The sequence below is a fragment of the Calliopsis andreniformis genome, chromosome 3, assembly GCF_051401765.1.
Source record: "Calliopsis andreniformis isolate RMS-2024a chromosome 3, iyCalAndr_principal, whole genome shotgun sequence".
NCBI classification, from domain to species: Eukaryota; Metazoa; Arthropoda; class Insecta; order Hymenoptera; family Andrenidae; genus Calliopsis; species Calliopsis andreniformis.
The window spans coordinates 13,106,022-13,125,976 of NC_135064.1; the positions used below are offsets into that span (position 1 = coordinate 13,106,022).

General features: G+C 32.5%; 3 protein-coding genes across 6 annotated transcripts; 2 read left to right on the forward strand and 1 right to left on the reverse strand.

The window, feature by feature from the left end:
* The first annotated feature begins 28 nt into the window (after positions 1 to 28).
* LOC143177508 (uncharacterized) lies at positions 29 to 2,904 on the forward strand. 2 transcript variants are annotated; one of them, XM_076375448.1, is made up of 9 exons: positions 29 to 162; positions 235 to 342; positions 417 to 482; positions 609 to 724; positions 855 to 1,133; positions 1,199 to 1,406; positions 1,477 to 1,703; positions 1,775 to 1,974; positions 2,056 to 2,904. In XM_076375448.1, the coding sequence occupies exons 1-9, from the start codon at positions 115 to 117 to the stop codon at positions 2,676 to 2,678; spliced, it is 1,875 nt and encodes a 624-aa protein (XP_076231563.1). In that variant the 5' UTR covers positions 29 to 114; the 3' UTR covers positions 2,679 to 2,904. The 2 variants fall into 2 exon arrangements, with proteins under 2 accessions (XP_076231563.1, XP_076231562.1); XM_076375447.1 differs by having other exon boundaries at positions 1,775 to 2,904.
* Positions 2,905 to 2,926: 22 nt separating this feature from the next.
* Positions 2,927 to 7,719, reverse strand: Set8 (SET domain containing 8). 2 transcript variants are annotated; one of them, XM_076375450.1, is made up of 6 exons: positions 7,638 to 7,719; positions 5,465 to 5,658; positions 5,217 to 5,340; positions 4,763 to 5,133; positions 4,504 to 4,694; positions 2,927 to 4,416 (listed from the first exon to the last, which is right to left on the reverse strand). In XM_076375450.1, the coding sequence occupies exons 2-6, from the start codon at positions 5,492 to 5,494 to the stop codon at positions 4,206 to 4,208; spliced, it is 927 nt and encodes a 308-aa protein (XP_076231565.1). In that variant the 5' UTR covers positions 5,495 to 5,658; positions 7,638 to 7,719; the 3' UTR covers positions 2,927 to 4,205. The 2 variants fall into 2 exon arrangements, with proteins under 2 accessions (XP_076231565.1, XP_076231564.1); XM_076375449.1 differs by lacking the exon at positions 7,638 to 7,719 and adding an exon at positions 6,369 to 6,674.
* A 2,260-nt stretch (positions 7,720 to 9,979) lies between these two features.
* Positions 9,980 to 18,198, forward strand: Sno (Protein strawberry notch). Of its 2 annotated transcripts, none has more exons than XM_076375445.1 (18): positions 9,980 to 10,322; positions 11,082 to 11,163; positions 11,275 to 11,382; positions 11,841 to 12,068; positions 12,393 to 12,515; positions 12,625 to 12,765; positions 12,878 to 13,245; positions 13,345 to 13,597; positions 13,754 to 14,079; positions 14,171 to 14,451; positions 14,534 to 14,898; positions 14,975 to 15,040; positions 15,111 to 15,411; positions 15,525 to 15,908; positions 16,005 to 16,571; positions 16,671 to 16,984; positions 17,065 to 17,197; positions 17,277 to 18,198. In XM_076375445.1, exons 1-17 carry the CDS (start codon positions 10,320 to 10,322, stop codon positions 17,169 to 17,171), a joined length of 4,017 nt encoding a protein of 1,338 aa, XP_076231560.1. In that variant the 5' UTR covers positions 9,980 to 10,319; the 3' UTR covers positions 17,172 to 17,197; positions 17,277 to 18,198. The 2 variants fall into 2 exon arrangements, with proteins under 2 accessions (XP_076231560.1, XP_076231561.1); XM_076375446.1 differs by having other exon boundaries at positions 11,883 to 12,068.
* Positions 18,199 to 19,955: the final 1,757 nt, after the last annotated feature.

A 19,955-nucleotide genomic window follows, 5' to 3' on the forward strand; every position in this document is an offset into this window, starting at 1 on the left:
TAATTTCTTTTATTCGATTTTTAAATAATTCATAGAATACAATGAATTTTTTAAACATACAATATATTTATGAAAAATTATGACAATTGTAATAGTTGAAATATAAATTAGATTATGGATATCAATAACATTAACGATGAAGATGAAGACGTTGTTATACAGGTATGAAATCCTATTTGTTCATCATTGTAATCTAACAATTGAATACATATCAATTTTGTTTCTTATTTTTAGGGTACTTCTCTGTATGAACATTTACATAATTTAGGTTACACAGATTTTGAAAGCATAACTGTAAATACTCCAACACAAAAAAATGAAGAAAAAGGATATAAGTTTCTTGTAAACATCAATGCATTTCAAATAGATAGATGACGATTATATTGACTGATACAATAAATTTTATGTACTTTTAGGGCCTTGTACAGTTTATAAAAAATATTTTTAAAAAACTACTTGTTAGATATCCAAAAATAGTTCAGGTAATTTTCAGATTTCAATGTCAATTTTCATATTTTTGAAATCTTTCAATAACTATATTTAGTATTATATTAACAAGTGTAGTCTAACACATCATGATTGGTAATATAGAATATCATTTTTAATAGGATGATTATGTATTGAAGAAACAAATGGAAACAATTTTAAATGCAAAAGCACTTTTAAGTGATCATGCACATACAATAGATAATTTTCTTTCTGAATATAATTCCACTTTCTGGAGGTAAATATCTAATCTTATTACATCATACAATAATTAGGATCAACAATTTTGAAAAATTATCAATTTTTCTTTAAGTATGAAAGATATGTAATATTAAAGTTTTACAAACATGTCATTTAATATTTTTTAGAACTATTCTGCTGAAAATCACATTATTTAGTACAGCTGTATCTTTTACACTCTATATTCCACATAATGTTCAATATAAAACATCATCAAGTGTATTTGGATTACTTATATTATTTTATGTCAGTTACACTGAATATTCAAGAGTACATGCACACAGAGATCTGAAGACTGTTATAGCTTTACAAAATGATTTATTTGATCTGTATAAAAAGGGACTTAAAATTTTAAAATATGGATACAAAATAAAATTGAACAAAGCAAAAGACTTTCAACAATTCTAGTAAGTAATTTAATACATTTTTAATTATTAAATTCAGTTGAAATAATTACTGTTTAATGTAATAGTGATCTTACGGAGGACAGATTGAAGTATTTCCAACCCATTATGGAAAATATGGTGAAATGTTTGGAACATGTTTCATATACCTATTATCATGTTTCTTTAGTTCTTATACAGCTAGTACCAGCAAATGTATTATGTGAAGATTTATTAACAAAATTTGATGCTGATTCATTTCATCTACGTGGTGAAATAACTTATCACAAATTAAGGGTATGATGAAAATGTACTTTTTAATAATTATTTACAAACTGACATTTGTATCTTTCTTCTTTTTTTGTAGAACATGTACTACACTTACATCCTAGTACAATCTGAAATGCTGTATTTATTAGCTGTTGCATACAATAGTCATACTTGGCAGCAATCTTGTAAAAAGGTTCCCGAATTCAAATTAGCTTATATTGTTGGTTCTTTAACTAAACGTTTAATAAAGTATAAAAATAAATTAGCAAAAGTTATCAATGCTTACTATGATTGTAAAATAGCTCCAATTATTTATAAGTACAAGTAAGATATCAGCTTTTTTTTGTATGAAAATAGAAGTATTATAATTTCCTTATCTATCTTCACTATTTTAGAGGAGCAGCTGCATCACAATGGCAAGATTTATACATGCATTTGTATTTAGCTTCTAATAAGATACAGCTAGCTTATGGTAATATTTTATCAATACTACATAATATTGATGATACTTCTGAAAATGTGACAAATGAACATTTTGTGGAGCAAATAGTACAAAAGTTGAATATAACTCAAAAAGATATTGAAGCTGCGAAAGGTTTCATTGAATTTAGTAGTTTATTCCTTGTAAAAACTCAAGCTACAGACTCTACAAATTCAATGGTAAATGTGTTTACAGCTGTTGATACTTCTAATGTGTCTATTGTACATGATTCACAACCAGAAATTATGGATGAAGTATTTGAAGAATACATTAAAGAAGAATATTTGAAGCCTTTAGGAGAAGAGGACAATGAGATTGCTCTGTATAACTATAAAAAGGACAAATCATTATTTAAAAACTTTATGGCCGAATTAAAAGATGTTTTAGTTGACAAACAAAAATCTATGTCCGAAAGAGAATCCAAGGCACTTGAACGAATGCGTAAAAACATTACGAATGAAAGTACGTTAAAAGATCAACATAATCACATCGATACATCTTCACAAATTCTTTCTCCAAATACAGAGGAACATAATATAAGTGATCAACCTTCTAATGATACAGAAGAGACGACGTTTTTACTTGAAAAACCTAAAACCAGTAAAACAATTTTGGAAAGTGAAGAAATATCAAGAGAAAAAGACCTGTGCGATTCTCCCATTAAAGAAAAATCTCCAATTTTTGGCATACCTCTACCGGAAAATAGAGAATTTTCGTTATTTTTGCCACCGCCATTTTTAAAAACTAATGAAGAAACATTCATAGGCAGTGGTGAAAACTTAGAAGACGAAATCATTGAAGTAGAGAGTGAAAATTAATAGATCATGTGACGTAATTTATTGTATGAGTGCTTTATTTGTATTTTATTAATAGCTTTCACCTGTATCATTAACTATTTGATTTTATATAATAAAATAGACAGATTTGTACTTTTTACTTAAAGTATACTTTGTTAATAATTTATACTAAAAATTGAAAACTTTTATGTAGTCCATTATATTATTTATTTACAGATTTTGAAATAGACTATACATTCTGTGTAGATTTTTATAAATTTGTACAATTCACTCCTAGAAGACTAAAAATAATAATAATGATTAACGTTAATATGTATAATATAACAATATTAATATCAACAGAATTTTCACAATAATGAAAGCGAATTATAATTCTGAGACTGAATGTCATTTAATTATATAAAATGTTTTAATGTACTGACAAAAATATAAATAAATATTGAAAACTATCGCATAAATATTATTCGCATTAATGGAATTGTAAAACTATAACAAACTCTCACGCATCTTATAATCTATTATCATAAAACTATTTGCAAATGAATAGAAAATATTATTTGATAAGAAAATACTGATGAAATATTGATGAAAGTGCTTAGTTGTAAGCTATATAAAAATTTTCTTTCATAAAAATGAAGTTTGCATATAAATTCCATAAAGCATTTGCATGTGAATTCGCTTAAAATAATCAATAACTAACATTTGACTTTTCCATGCCAAGATTTTTCTTTTTATTTTTTCATTATGTCACACTTAATTAAGAAAGAGAATCACAATGTTGAAATTCATTTATGTCTAAAAAATTGAATCATTGATATAATTTATCTATAATGAAACTAGTTTCTTCTTTGTTGTTTCATTCATAAAGTCAATCATGAGCTAATTCTCATATTATTAACCAGAACGTGGCAGTGACAAATTCATAATGAATATATTAATTTACGTTACAAATACCTCCAAACAGAGATGAAACTGTTCCTTGGTTATAAGTTAAAACAGAAAAAAGTTTCATAACTGTGTCAAACTATCGCAAATCCTTCAACCAGGAAAAGTTTTGGCCTAGTATGTAAAAATATAAAGTTGCAACCATCAACTTCGTTAAATACTAGACTAAACCTAGGACTAGATGAAGTATTTGTTCATGAAGTATTGTGATACATAAATATTGTAAAACTGTAACAGTACAACTCGTTACCTGTAGGCAGAACGTCGTGAACATTTCAGTATGCATATAATAAATTTAGTTTGCTTGCCGAGTGAAAAGACTCAATACAGTAACTTACAATTTGATTCATTAATTCATTATATTCAATTGCTAACTACGATCTCTAATTTTCCTGATTCTGTTCTGCACGATGAAGGGAATATACGATTACACATGTGATATACTAAAAAAAGCACAGCTGTATATGAATATATTCTCTTTGTTTCACGAAATTGAACTAAAATATCTATACGTATGAATGTTCCTTCATAGGAGGAACAAGGTTCATTAACTGAATTCTGCCTGTACAACATAATGCCATACTACATGTTTACTTGAAAGTGCTATAACGCCAACCATGGATGATGACGAATTGCTTCCCGACTTCGATCTCCATAGTCATACGTGACCTCTACACCAACAGGTATATTTTCTTTTGCTGTAAGTACTAGGTGAGGAGTGGAACCTACTTCTATAACTCGGGCAACTAAATTGCCATTTCTTGAATGATTTACTAGTCTACCTAACTTATCAGTCTCTGCTGTTGCGTCAACACTAAAAGTGTAATCATTTTAATGTGAATCATTAATTTACAACACCTTCCAAATCATAGTTCATGATGTACAAATTTGAAATACATACCAATACTGATGATTGCGATGTTGAAAATAATACATATAACATCCAGTATTCTGATCCTGAGCATATATCTTCTCCCTCTTCTTTGCTGTTACTTGATCGATCAATTCACCGATATATTCCACTACAAATTCTCCTTTTGTGAATTCTCGTGTTGTAATAACTCCACGGCCTTTACCAGCAAAATGTCTTACCTGAGGAAAGAACATATAATATCTTTCTAGTAACAGAACAATAATATATTTTTATCATGTTATTTTACCTCTAAACCTTCTTCTACTTGACAAAGTACTTTGTTTTCCATGTCACGTTGCTTCTCTTCTAATACAGCTTTTTTAGATTTTCTCACACTACGGCGTACCGGAAAGTAATCTGTAAGCTTGTGATCTATGCTTTTAGTATTCGTAGTTTGCACTGAACGTTGATTAGCGCCCTGATTGCTGTTTAATTTTCTACGGCCATGGTTTGCAGTTTTCTTTAATGATTGTTGCTCTGAACTAAGCACAGGAGTCACTACTTTTTTAAGCTTCTCATCATTTATATTTCCTTCATCTGAATCTTCTAATTGACTGTTCGGCATATTTATCCTGTGTGGTGTTGAGGGTCCATGGATAGGTACAGCTACAGGTGTTTCTGAAATTTTGTATTAATAGAATTAATGTAATGGCTTACCAAATATACGCATTATTAATAATTAATACATAATGAAATATTACCGTCTGTCCTAAAGTGACCAACATCAATGACAATATCATTTTCCACAACAGTAGTTTGTTCATTTTCGTAGAGGCTTTCTTGAATAGGCACTATGGAAGATTTGCTTTTGGAAACATTTGTAATCTGTTTTAAAATAAATATTAATGTTATCTCATAATATAAAATTATACTTTAAAACAAAAGTAACCAGACATTCATACCTTACATGTTAATTTACTTAGATATATATTCAAGGAAATATACTCACTTGTGTATAGAAAAAAGAACTTATACACATGGAAGATCTGCATGCTTCAGATATTGTATGAGTTCCATCAGAATTTTTATTATTATCTAGTTTGGCTTCTTTCTTTATTGGTGACCCTGTGTCGTTACATTGCGAGGATAAAATAGCAGCTCTAGTCTGCACTATAGTTTTTGTTTGTACACGTTTTCGTCTTCCTACAAAAAAAAAATTCTAATTTGTTTAACATTCTATGATATAATAATATTAAAGTATTTAATTAAAATCACAAGTTAAACTTATATATATTGAAATGTGCATATAGGAGTCAACTGTGTAATACATTATGATTTAATATATTTATTGTTAATAATAGATAATACAAATATAGAACATAAAATTTTGTTAATTTAATTATAAAGTAAAATTAATTTTTTCTAGTACTTTCACTAACTTATAGAATTATCTACTAACATATTATTGACAGTTTTATACGTCATTAACATTGTAATAAGAGCATACGCTTGTCCTACATCCACTAGATTCTTATATTTCTCTAAAAAATATTTCTATACTGACATTTATGTTTCATAGATAAACTCCATACAGTTCGAGTAATAAATATATGTCAATTATAAAATACAGAATGCAATCAAAGGGAAAGATTGAAATTCGTTGTTTTTAAACTTACTAGTCCGTAAAACGAGCTTAAGGTATGGTTCAAAGTGCAGAAACATAAACGAAAATTTAAGGCAAGCAAGTGCAAATAAATTATACATGAATTAAGAGATGCCTCGATTGACTAGCGTCTCTGGGATAATGTTCAAAATGGAGAGAGAGGAAGTGAAATCTATCAAAACATAACCTGACTACTGACACGAAATCTTCAGTGAAACTACACACGAATTTTTTCGAATCTTATTCCTACCTTTCACCATGTTACTCCTTGATGATCCCGCGTAATAGACAAATTTCGACTTCAATCTTCTCATACAAAAAATCCAGTTTTTACGCGAGACCACCGTCGCCCAACTTACTTCGACGCTAGTCGACGCTAGTGTACTGTACGCCAATGATTCTTAACAATTCGAATTTTTACGTTTCCAATTACCAAACATGTATCGTTCTACTTCGCACACTCGTAAAACGATGCATAAATCGACAAATACGAATAATTTATCGTCGTTATTGTAAATAATACTTTTTAGACTCGTTCAAATTATCATACTTTTGAGAGAAGGTAGAAACTACAATGTCGAAACATTAAACCGGATGTAGCGCCATTGCTCGTCACACAACTACGTTCCCATATACACATCTACATACTAAATAATATCAAATTAGATGCTATTTGTTGACTCATTAATATATTTTATATATTGTATTTTTTAACCATTGGGTTGGTGCACATGAAAACCTTCGTTTCTTATTAAAAAAGATTAAAAAATATTGAAGGATAGCGGAAATTCATAAATGAAATACAATTTCGTCCTATATGTAACTTTTTATATTTCCGATAATCGATCAATTTTGTTACTCCAACTCGATACAAATCAAACTTCCTCGAGGTTGAAAATTCTCTAAACGTTGCTTCTACAAATCCGTTATTGTAGATTATAGAATGATGTAATATTTTGTAAAATCAGAATTTAAATACTTGAGAAAATAAATTAAAGATTGAAGAAAAGTTTCGACACACAGCAATTCAACAATAAATTAGTTGTAAATTTCTATGTATAACGTCAAACTTCATGCAAGAAATTTCGCGTGTACTATCTTGCAAACAATTATTAATTTATGATACTGTTTTAAAAAGTAAAGGTGTTTGCACTCGCTTATTAAGCAGTAATAACCTTCTTTTCAGTAGGGTGACAATTTAATATCTAAAATACCGTTTGTTTTTAATTCATCCAATTTCTTAATAGACTTTACCTATTTTGTAATATTTTATATGATGTATTATAGATATAGATTATTTTGTTCTGTATTTGTGCTTGTTATGATTGTTTTAATTTGGAATTTGAACGCTACTCGCCATAATTTTTGAAAATGAATATTAGATACATCTAATGCTGACATAACCTTATAAGCGTTAGAAGACGTTAGATACTGAATTAGAACTTTTTCATCAAGAATTGTAGTGTTCCTTTCGTTTAGTATGTTATGCAATAATTGAGAATTAAATATCATTTCATACGTTTTATTAAATTACAAATCTGAATTCGTAGAAGAGCATTTCATACATCCAACGTAATTATATAAACATTGCATACGTTACTGTGCCTTCTCTTTAACTATCTATATTTTTATTTATTTCCGTTTCGTAAATTTGTCATCTAATACCACAAACTATTGTTTATATCCGGTATAAACATCTACAAACATAGAACAAAAAATATTTCATGCTTAACATAAATATTAACATAAGCGACCAGTAATATTTAAGTGAAATCAAGGATATTAGATCGAAACAATGAAATTTTTATTTAAAAATTCTAAGTCGCTAAACTGACGATGTTTTCTATAAACGTATATTCGGAAGAAATCATAAGATATTTGATTTCTACTGCCATGGACATGAAATCGACGAAAATCAAATCATCTTTCAATGTAGTCTAGTTGCTCAAATTCGCCGCTAGACGGCGCTGTCAGCGGCGCGAAGCTCGGATCGATCGTATTAGAACGATGTTATTTTTTAGATAGATTTAGGTAAGCAAACGTTGAATACGTAGAATAGGTGCATTATTTTAGCGAATGTATCACTGAAAATCCTCCGAATTTTGCAAATACACTTGAATCCGCTCGAATGGTCATTATTCAACGTTTCTGGGCAGAGTTAACGGTCGTATTCTTTTCTTTTTACCGCGGATACTTTAAATCAACTAACGATCAGTGTGGCGCTGCTGCGCTGTTGCCAAACCTCCGACACGACTATACATTCTCTTAAACGTAACCACGCGCGTGCGAATACATGATACGCGATATGCACAGTTTGTTTACCGTTCATTGTGAGTTTCGGGGAAGAACACGTGGTCGTGCAAGTGATTGCTAAAACTATAGTATTTGTGCTTAACACGTGCTCGGTGTTCGTCTCCTCGCCCCTTCGTTATTTCTCGGCGCAGTGGCGTACGATTTCGTGCTGCTAGACACTGGAAGGTCAACTACGATCAACGAGTGATTTATTCAAATGGTATTAAATGAAAGGAGGAGAGAAGAAGAATGAGTCGGTTGAAATTCGGTTTCAATCGAATTCATATGAAAGATCTGATGATCATTTTCGGTTTGAGAGTATCGATTATTCGCATTGGCAAATCGAGTCCGTCGTGTTTAAATTATTCGACGATAGGTATTATTCATGCTGGCTGTCACCTGCTTCGTTTTAAATTTCCATGAATCGTCAAAAAAAAATGTAGTTGCCGGACAACCGACAGATGTGATCATTTTCTACTTTCTTCATTCGTGTATAAAACTTCTTGTTTGACTTAATTTTTCATTCGCACGACGATGTCTTCGATAATTCGTGAAATCCCGCGAATGCTATCGATTTGTCAATTAATTTACTTCGCTGAAAGCGCGGCAATTTTTTGGTTAATGCGCTCTTTTGACGAGACCACTTTCTTAAACGATGCAACGATATTTTAATGAATTCTTTGTATTGAGGTATAGTTTTAAATACCAAAGTTAAGATTGCATCGATTTTGAGTGGAGACAATTAATAGTTTGAGATATATTTAATGTTGAAACTGGGGTATATTCATCTTTTAGCATAAAGGTGTTTCATTGCAGTAACATTGGCATAAACAGTGAAATATTTGGTTTCCACCTGTAACATATTTCTTTAAGCATTGTAAAACATAAATTTTGAATTTCTGCATTTATTTTCCAAAGATTGAAGTATCATTTCTATCTTTATAAATATTTACATATTCTTACACTTTATTACGTAACATATGTACAGACTGCAAATACGAAATCATACATTTAAATTAGACTGCGATGATTCCCAATATACAATATTTTAACACTTATTACACTTAACTAATGAAATAGTATCCCGAATAGAATTCTAAATTCTAAAATTTCCTACAATATATTCAGCTTGAAATTTAAATTCCATAAATAAAGTTACTAAATTCAAAACTCCTCAAGCAACAAAAAAGATCGTATTGCGAAATTCAAATTCGCGCGTAAAAGAAAATAGATACTTTAATCGTCTACGCCAATGTCGCCATTGTGACATGACATTTTATTAAATAGAATACAAATTTCTCAAAATTCAATGTCAAATATCTTTTCTTTTCTCTGGAGCTGAGAGGAAAAATAATTAATTTCAATAATTCGTATATTTAATCCTTCGTCACTGAATAAAAAATATTAAAATAGTAATTCATTAATAAATTCTGTTCGTGAGAACGTCCCCTTAAACGGGCGTCGATCTGACAACGCCGCAATCACATATCCGCGAACAGCGGCGGCCATAGGCAACGCGTGTGTTTTGTATTTGCATCGCGGTGCACCGTGGGCCGGGCGAAAGCCAAGATGGCGGCAGCCGTGTTTGGCGAACGCGTTTCGAGTGTGTCCACTGTCCAGATCCGCATAAATGGATCGGCTTGAGCGCACGTTAACGTCTTACGTTGTGATTTCGTAGTTCGCACAACTCGCCTAGCGTTCAGTCGTCGTCGTGTGATGCCCGTACGACGAGACACGAAGCGTGGAGCTTTTTAAACGGAGAATATAAAAGTGTCTCGCGTGTACCCTGTCAGAGTCTGAGAACATCTCTCGATTAACACGTCGGGGATAATATTTTCAACGTTCTGTCAGAGCGTACGTCCGTCTTGAAGCTTCCGTACCACCGAAGTCTCTGAGCGTTTCTTTTGTCATGGTGAGTTTTTTCGTTTTTTTTTTGTTTATGCGCATTGAACGTTCACCCAGGAAGGCGCGCTTCCACCTTTCGCGTTCTATTGTACCCTTTTCGGCGAGCATTTGTCTCATGGCACGGCTAACCTTTGGGTACGATGCCGCGAATACGCACTTTTAGTTGGAATTTTAAATGACTCACATTGTTCTTCCTCTCCGTACTTTTTATCTCTTTCCGTCTTACCCGGACTGAGTAACATATTTTTCAAATGGGTAAATGAATAATAAATATTTTATTTTCGTTATTTATCTGATGATGATGAAACAATCCCATTGAAAAAGGAAAAATTTTGTTTGTATTTGTCTGGAATTAATTAATCACAATGTCTGTAAGTAGGAAATGGCAAAATAAGTGTAACTAATTTGTTTAGTTTTAATACAACTTATGTCTGTTTATGTTTTTATTGCAAAAATAAAAGAAGTTAATTATTGCACAATATGTTAAAATCTTAAAGGTGGATTCATAATTAATACAATTGCAAAGTCAGATAGTTTAATGATTAACCTATACCAAGAAATTTATAAATTGTTTATGTTTCAATGAAATAGCAGTTATAGTACTTTAAAACACATTTGTAGATTAGGTTTTAGTTAAGTTCTGATATTCCACTAAATTTAATATTATAAATTATAGCATGTTAATACTTTTATGATTATTTTTCATACAATTATTTTACTATATTATAAAATATTTGATTCTAAAACACTGTTCTAACATTTTTAGTCAACCAAAAGGGATAAGGACGCAATGAATGAAGATAGTAGCAGTGATGAGGATGAAGATCCTGATAACATGGGTGTACCAGGTAAACTTATTATTCAGTTATTTTATATTTTTTCTTTTAATATTCTGATTTATAATCAAAGAAAAAAATAAAATAGGAAATGAATAAAACGTTTCTTTATATTTTGTTTAGGTGGTGGGAAAGATCTTGCCACAGCTACTGGGATTGCAAATATCAAAGATGAAAAACCTGGGGATATACCATCCAATGCGATGATCAAAGGACAAGGAGGCATGAATAGTAAGAGCAAATTTAATGTGTATATGTTTTTTACTACAGAGGTACCCACTTAGATGATCAGATTTTTGCTCGGCTGGAAAGCTAGTTATAATTCTTGTATTGCGTCCAACTAAGAAGGCACCACTGTAAATTTATTACATATAGTACCAAAAATTCAAGATACAGCTTTATAAATATTCATTAACACGTTGAATATTGGGCCAAATTTATAGAACTAGCTAATGGTATTGGAATAAAATATTTCTTAGATAATACATATTGTCATAAAATATTGTACAAAAAAATTTGTTCAAATTTTGACATCAAATTTCATGCACTTATTTCATAGGGGGTTGCCAGTCATTGGTTACCCCCATGGCATTCAACGTGTTAAATAAAAGCTTACAACGTTTATGCATATAAATTCATTAATACTGGATTCATATGTGTATATAGTTAAAAGTATAACCTTTTAACAGTGTTAAATCAAAAATTTGGTAATAAAATTCCTGGTGGATTAGTGACTAAAACAACAGCACCTGGTTACGAAATGGTGCGAGTAGGAGGATCACAGGGTACACCGCCTGTTATTTTCAATGCAAATCAGTTGAACCAGTTAGGTCAGCTAGCTGCTGCTGGACCATTTGGCTTTCTACCAGGATTAGCACCTTTTGCAGGTTTTAATCCTGCAGCTTCTTTTCCATCAAGTAAATATAAATGTATTACACCTAATTCTTGTTATTATCAAACAAAGTAAAATCACTGTTTTACGTTGATGTATATTAGGTAACTAAAATATATATTTAATGTATGTATAAATTAAATTTGCACATACATTATTAACTCTAGATTTATTAGATATATTAGATACTATTTGTGATTTATCAAAAAATAGTATATATATCTAATGAATTTTTAGTTTTCTTATACTGTGTTACTACAAATAACACTTTCATAATATTACTTTACATGTAACAATAATTAACTCTATGTGGGAAATCAAAAAGTTCTACATGTATTACCATTTCCAGGCATGGATATGAGCTTAATGAGTAGTTTTATGGGAATGCCTGGAATGAACATGGGTGTTAATCCTCTTGTTCAACTATTAAATCAAAATGGTTTACATCCGAATTGGCCAGCTGGGCTATCAGGTATTACCTTCTATGCTTTAGGAATGCAATAGTGATAGTGAAATTATGGAGATTAGAATGAAGAATTATTATAGTACAGTGTAACCAAATTTATAATATATTGTTACAGGTAAAGCTGTATCTCAATTATGGATGAATGCCGGTGATCCTACTAAAATGAATATGCAGCCAACTCTGCCAGAAGAGGAAGAGGTTGATGATGAGGATATGGGTGTTGCAGAGACGTATGCAGATTACATGCCTACCAAACGTATGTATATTCATTGGATTTTTTATATAGAATAATCGATTTCATCAGTTAGGAAATAACTTGCATTTTTCGTTCAATTTCGAATAATTGACCAATGTATAATATTTAATAGTTAAGCTTGGTCGAAAGCATCCAGATCCGGTTGTAGAAACAGCATCTTTATCCAGTGTTGAACCAACCGATGTTTGGTACAAGGTTTCTATACCGGAAGAAACAATAAGAACTGGAGCTTTATCGGCGTTGCAGCTTGAATCCATAACATACGCATCTCAACAACACGAACATCTTCTACCAGACGGTACACGAGCTGGTTTTCTAATTGGTGACGGCGCAGGAGTTGGAAAAGGACGTACCATAGCTGGTATCATATTTGAAAATTATTTGAAGGGAAGAAAACGCGCTATTTGGGTTTCTGTTTCTAATGATCTCAAATATGATGCGGAGCGTGACTTAAACGACATTGGCGCATCAAAAATTGAGGTATTTTAATTTGACCACAAATTAAAATTGATTTGAAATTTAATTAATCCTAATACTTCAAACAATTGTGGAATATCAAAATACAAATTATATTTGCAGGTACATGCATTGAACAAATTCAAGTACGCAAAAATTTCGTCGGCTGTAAATGGTAATGTAAAAAAGGGAGTAATATTTAGTACATATTCTGCTTTGATCGGAGAATCTTCGCAAAGTGGAGGAAAATATAAAAGTCGATTAAAACAGCTTCTGCAGTGGTGCGGAGAAGACTTCGATGGCCTGATTATTTTCGATGAATGCCATCGTGCAAAAAATTTGTGTCCTACGGGTAGTTCAAAGCCTACTAAAACAGGTACGTATATTGCATATCCTTACTTCAATTGCTAGGAAAATTTTCTGAAATAAATTACTACTAAAAAAATTATTCTAATCAAAATTGATTAAAATTTAAAGAATTTCCAACTCTGATAAATGATATGTAAAACTAATTCTATAAATATTTTGACAGGCTTAACAGTCTTGGAATTACAAAACAAGCTTCCCAAAGCCAGAGTGGTGTACGCCAGTGCCACAGGTGCTTCAGAACCTCGTAATATGGCCTACATGGTTCGACTAGGAATGTGGGGTGAAGGAACACCATTCCCAGAATTCAATGATTTTATTACTGCCGTGGAGAAACGAGGTGTCGGTGCAATGGAAATCGTGGCCATGGATATGAAGCTACGAGGAATGTACATTGCACGACAGCTGAGTTTCCATGGTGTAGCCTTCAAGATAGAAGAAGTACCCCTTTCCAAAGAATTTACCGAGGTGTATGATAGTTCTGTTCAATTGGTAAGTAACAAATATAAAGGGATAAGATCTGTACGCGTGCAATGCAAAATCAATGAACTGATAAAATGTATTTTCTTTTATTCTTCGCCAGTGGGTAGAAGCAATGCAAAGGTTTCAAGAAGCAGCTGAATTACTAGACGCTGAAAACCGTATGAAGAAAACAATGTGGGGACAGTTTTGGTCGTCGCATCAACGTTTCTTCAAATACCTTTGTATTGCAGCTAAAGTGAAACACGCAGTTGCAGTTGCCCGCGAGGCTGTAAAATGTGGGAAATGTGTTGTAATAGGTTTACAATCTACTGGTGAGGCTCGTACGTTGGAACAATTGGAACGTGATGATGGTGAGCTTAGTGACTTCGTCTCTACAGCAAAGTGAGTATTTCTTAATTTTTATTCTTTCAATAATGAGAGAATTGATTATTTCAGTAGTATATTTTTATTTTCTTATTTCTAGGGGAGTTCTCCAGACATTAGTGGAGAAACACTTCCCAGCATCAGACCGTAATCATATACATCGAGTTTTGGGCATCGAACCATCGAAGATGCAGAGATTAGAGGACCTCGATGACTTGGACGGTGCTGGTGGCTCTGCTGGTGGAAGCAAAAGAAAACCAGTGCGACAAGCAGCCCAGAGGGCTTCAAAGAGGGTTCGAACGTTCCCATGCGATGAAGACTTTACTGATGATGAAAGAAACGGTGGTCACAGTTCAGGTTCAGAATACAAGCAGAGTGGATCTGAAAGTGAGGACGACCACAAGACTGATGAAGAAAGTAACATTACCTCTGACTCTTCTTTCAATTACAGTGAATCAGATTCTGGTAGGGTTTACATATTTATTTAATTATATCTTGGAATATTAAGAGATTAGTGTTAATTTCAAATTTTATGGCGTAGACTCAGATGATAGAAGAAAGAAGAAGGGTGGCAAAAAACAAAAGAAACCTGTGAAGAAACGAGCAGGTACATATTTTATATTTACATAAAATTTTGTATAAAGACAAATAAAAATAAGTATAATATTATATTAAAGCTGGATTTGTGGGAGCTGTAACTGGTGGAATGGCTCGCAATCGGGCACCATCGAGAGATGCCGTTGAGCGTGCATACAGTATGAAGAAAGAGTTATTATCGCAAATAGAAGATCTTGGTGAACGACTACCTCCTAATACCTTGGATCAACTGATAGATGAGTTTGGTGGCCCTGAAAATGTTGCTGAAATGACTGGAAGGAAAGGTCGAGTGGTTCAAACAGAAGATGGAACTATTCAGTATGAATCTCGATCTGAAGTCGACGTTCCATTGGAAACGCTTAATTTAACAGAAAAACAAAGGTGTGAAATAATTTCTTATTTTACCTTTTTAAAGAAAATAAGTAGACACATCGTCACAATAATAGAAAATGTAAATACAATAATTTATGGTGAAATGATTGATCATGTTATAGGTTCATGGACGGTGAAAAAACAGTGGCAATTATCTCAGAAGCAGCTAGTAGCGGTATATCGCTACAGAGCGACAGAAGAGCAAGGAATCAAATGAGACGAGTGCACATCACCCTTGAATTACCTTGGAGCGCAGATAGAGCGATACAGCAGTTCGGTCGAACACATCGTTCGAATCAAGTGAACGCACCAGAGTACATATTTCTCATTTCAGACTTAGCCGGAGAAAGAAGATTTGCGTCAATTGTAGCGAAACGTTTAGAAAGTTTAGGTGCACTCACCCATGGAGATAGACGAGCTACAGAAACGCGAGATCTTTCACAGTTTAATATTGATAACAAATACGGACGCGCAGCTCTTGAAGCAACAATGAGAACAATAATGAAGTTTGTATTACGAATTTTTTGTCATATCTCTACAATCTTTCATTTACATTAATGATCAGATTTTTTAATATCTCTTAATTTGTATTAAAATATTAGGTACGAGCCACCACTAGTCCCACCACCTCAAGATTATCACGGAGACTTCTTCAAAGACGTAGCCGACGCATTAGTGGGTGTTGGTTTGATCTGCAACAGCGAGAGTACTCCTGGCGTACTTACACTAGACAAAGACTACAACAACATGTCGAAGTTTTTGAATCGTATTCTCGGCATGCCGGTCGATCTACAGAATCGTCTATTCAAATATTTCACGGATACTTTGAACGCGATTGTTACGCAAGCGAAAAAAACTGGACGCTTTGACATGGGAATACTTGATCTTGGTACCTCTGGAGAAAATGTACGTAGAGTGAAATTGTATCGTTTTCTGAGAAAACATGCGACAGGAAAAGCGCCCACCGAGCTTCATGTTGTTCATGTCGAACGTGGAATGAGTTGGGCTGAGGCAATGGACAAGTGTTCCGAATTAACTGGATCTAAAGAAGGATTCTATTTGAGTCATCAGATTCGTAATGGCAAACAAACTGCGATTCTTGCTGTTGCAGTAGACACCGGAAAAAAGAAGTCCGAAAGTAAAAAGGATCAATTGTACATGGTCTACAGGTAAGGTTTAATTTTCTGTCTTTGAGTCTCCAAGCAAGAGGATCACCCTGTACAAAGCTTGAATGTTATGCTAAAAATAATACGCATCTTTCTTAAAAGGCCCAACACGGGATTGCAGTTGAGACAAGAGACGCTAGGCGAATTAGAAAAGAAATATAAAAAGGTTTCTTCAGATGAGGCGGAACCACATTGGTCCCAACAATACGAAGCTTCTGTCGATACATGTTCACACGCTTATTGGCGTGGAAATTGTAAGAATGCAACAATCGGAATGGATTGTGAAGTTGGACTTAGGAGACGTTCTTACAATGTTCTATCAGGCTCGGTCTTGAGTGTCTGGAGTAGAGTGGAAAGCATTCTAGCGACACGTTCTGGTCATAACTCCAAGATGCAAGTTGTACGCTTACGAACTGGTATGTTTCAGACAAAATGATTATGATTTTACGAAATTTTCAAAATGTAAGTTCATGTACACTTTTTTCTGTTGGTACAGACGAAAGTTTAAAAATCGTTGGTACTCTTATTCCAAAGTCCTGTATGGAAATACTGCGTCAAGAACTCTCATCTGATGCAGAAAACACCGAAGAACTCACATTTTGAACAAATTGATGATTTCGCTTTTACAGGTAAGAAATACCAAAAGTAAAGTAAATGATGTATCAAAATTGTGTCAATGCTAAAAATTTTATTTTATACGTTATTAAGGACCAATAGAAGCGATTCTACAGTGACTCGTGGACAAGCCCTCTTCTTGATAAAGAAGAGGGTGCACGCTTGAAAAACGCATTGTGAAGACACGGATAGACGTGTAAACTATTTAAAAACGTATATAAGATAGGTTCTAAAGTGGGAATCTATGAATCTATACAGCAGTCTGCGTTTTATTGCCCAGCCTGACGTGACTAGTGAAATGAACATGTGGCACGAGCATTTCCAATTTACGATTCCACGAACTTAATTGAGACCCGAGCTTAATCTCTTCGTTGTTATTTTAAAAGTTTTAACGAAGCATATTGCTCGTCCGTTGTAACTAGATGCAAAAATGTCATTAGATAAATTTTTTCTTTTTCTTTTTAATTTTAGACATATAGACTACGCCGAATGTATTAAAGTTAGGCGTTACACACAGAAATGAGTGTTTTCTATTTGCCATTCACTCTTCCGTAGATTGTACAAAAAGAAAATATTTGGAATTCATAGTTTTTTAATGTCTACAAGTTTGTGTGAAGCAAATTTCACATTCGTTTTTTATGTCGAAAAGAAATACAAAAATTCATAATCATATTGTCTACATATAGTATGAATTTAGGTTTCATTCTTCTGAACCGCGTTGTAGAAGAATTGCAGTCATGGCATAGCTTTACTTTTGTGACAAATAGTGAGGTGAAACGAGGAACAAAATAGCTAAATTGAAAAAAAGTGTGAAATTAAATTAAGAACTGTATTTTAATGCTAATTATATTTGTCTTCAGTGAGAATCGGTCGTGAAGATATAAACGTTAGGAAATGATTTACTTACTCGCGTATCGTAATCGATTAACGAGAAAAAGGAATCGTAAGTAGTATTAATACTATACGACAATGATCGCAAAACAATCAATTCTCGCTGGAGAAAATACAGAATGTATACGCAAGCGTTTAATTTTTGTTTGGTCATCGATCGAATAATTCATTACAATCATTGCTACCGCTATCATTAATATTATTACACTACTGCTACTACTATTAGTACTAGTACTCCCACTGCAAATCTACTATTACTATTAAAGGCAAGGTGGGGGGACGAGGTGATAAATGATCCTTATAGTAAATTTTACAGTTTAACAACATTCATAAACCAAGTGCCAACGTAGATTATAATTTTTGTTTGCGTATTTAAATTACTTTTTAAAAGCCAAAATTTCGTGAATACTTTTTCTTTTCATTTCATTGAATAGTTCAATTACATTTCATCAGTTATCTATCAGTGTCTTAAAAGAATATCAATACCCTTGTCTCCCAATATTCTCTACTTATAAGTAGTCAACATTAAAGCATAAAAAGAAAGAATTAGATTGAAATGGTACCATACAGCAGTATATTTATATTCAGAATCGTAAGAGCAGTCATGCGAGGCGCATGTATATTGAGTAGTCGTCTTTGTTTGTTTATACGCCAGGGCAAGTTTGATAGAGCGATACCATAAGTGAGGTGTGAATCTCTATCGTTTACAAATAGAAGGACGATAATGAGAGAGGAGAATTCGGACTTAGAATATAGAAATAATTCCGAAGTAATCGATAGAAGAATCAGTTTTAGTAGAATCTCCATCATAACTGGATTACATGGACACAAGCATGTGCACGCGTGTTTAAATGATGCTGTGAAATGGAATCATAATTGTGAATATTCCTCCTCTGTCTTCTATTCGCAACTATTCTTATTACAAAGAATTGTTTTAACGTAGTACACAAGAATACTATCGTTTCTACGGATACACTACATATTGCATTTATAAACAGACAGAAGAAAAGAGAAAAAAAATGGGAGTGTAAAGTACCAATTTATGTAGCGCAAATAACTAATGCCCTTATTGCATTATATTCGTTTCCTTTCCTTGTTAAATTGGATATAATGCGATATATCCAATACATTATTTATTAATATGCATCACAAGCCATATGCATCGTTTGAATAACATCATTCGTTGTTTGATTTTAATAATCTTTATGTAAAGTAGATTATTATGGAGAAAATTTACGAATTCGTAGGTCAGTTATAATATCGTGTCGTTCGTCACAAACATGGAGATTCTTGAGGAAACTGTTAGAGAAATCAACCGATAAAATTTAGACATCGAAAGTGATTTTATGATTCGTATACAGGAGTCTCTCTAAGTGTAAATATATATATTAAAGGATTATAAAACAGTTTTTAGGTCACACGTGTACCTTGTATTCGATACTTTTTACGATTCTTGCTTGAGTTCCTATTACAGACAAGGTGTAATTTATAAATGTGGTATCTAGTATACGTGGAAACAAACACCGCACTTTAACTGAAACGATTCCTTTCGTAAAGTGCCGTGTATTGTGAACTCGAACAAGAGACTAAGGATCTATGCTATACATATATACATATATATATATGTACGCGAAGGTGTATATATACATGTATAAATGTCTCTTCTGTGTATGTAAAATCAATACTTCTTAGTAAAAAAAAATATTGAAAAATAATACTTAAAAAAAAAGTCGATCTTTCGATATGGAGCCCAAAACTATATTATCACAACTTTCGTATTAACATTATTTCTTCCTTATCGTTACTGTGTAATTTTTGTCTCTTGTTGCTATAATATGCGAGAAACCTTGATTCGTAGACGTGTAAAATGCATTGGATTCC

Bases quoted from the DNA above. Each gene is read 5' to 3' on its own strand.
- Sno (XM_076375445.1), top strand. The intron at 12,069-12,392 runs GTAAATATAAAT...TACCATTTCCAG, and splicing joins TGCAGCTTCTTTTCCATCAA to GCATGGATATGAGCTTAATG. The intron at 13,598-13,753 runs GTACGTATATTG...ATATTTTGACAG, and splicing joins TTCAAAGCCTACTAAAACAG to GCTTAACAGTCTTGGAATTA.
- Set8 (XM_076375449.1), bottom strand. From the start codon at position 6,432: ATGAGAAGATTGAAGTCGAAATTTGTCTATTACGCGGGATCATCAAGG. The intron at 5,134-5,216 runs GTAATATTTCAT...ACAAAATTTCAG, and splicing joins TGGTCACTTTAGGACAGACG to AAACACCTGTAGCTGTACCT. The intron at 4,695-4,762 runs GTAAAATAACAT...TTCTTTCCTCAG, and splicing joins AAGTAGAAGAAGGTTTAGAG to GTAAGACATTTTGCTGGTAA.
- LOC143177508 (XM_076375447.1), top strand. From the start codon at position 115: ATGGATATCAATAACATTAACGATGAAGATGAAGACGTTGTTATACAG. The intron at 343-416 runs GTAAACATCAAT...ATGTACTTTTAG, and splicing joins AAAAAGGATATAAGTTTCTT to GGCCTTGTACAGTTTATAAA. The intron at 483-608 runs GTAATTTTCAGA...CATTTTTAATAG, and splicing joins GATATCCAAAAATAGTTCAG to GATGATTATGTATTGAAGAA.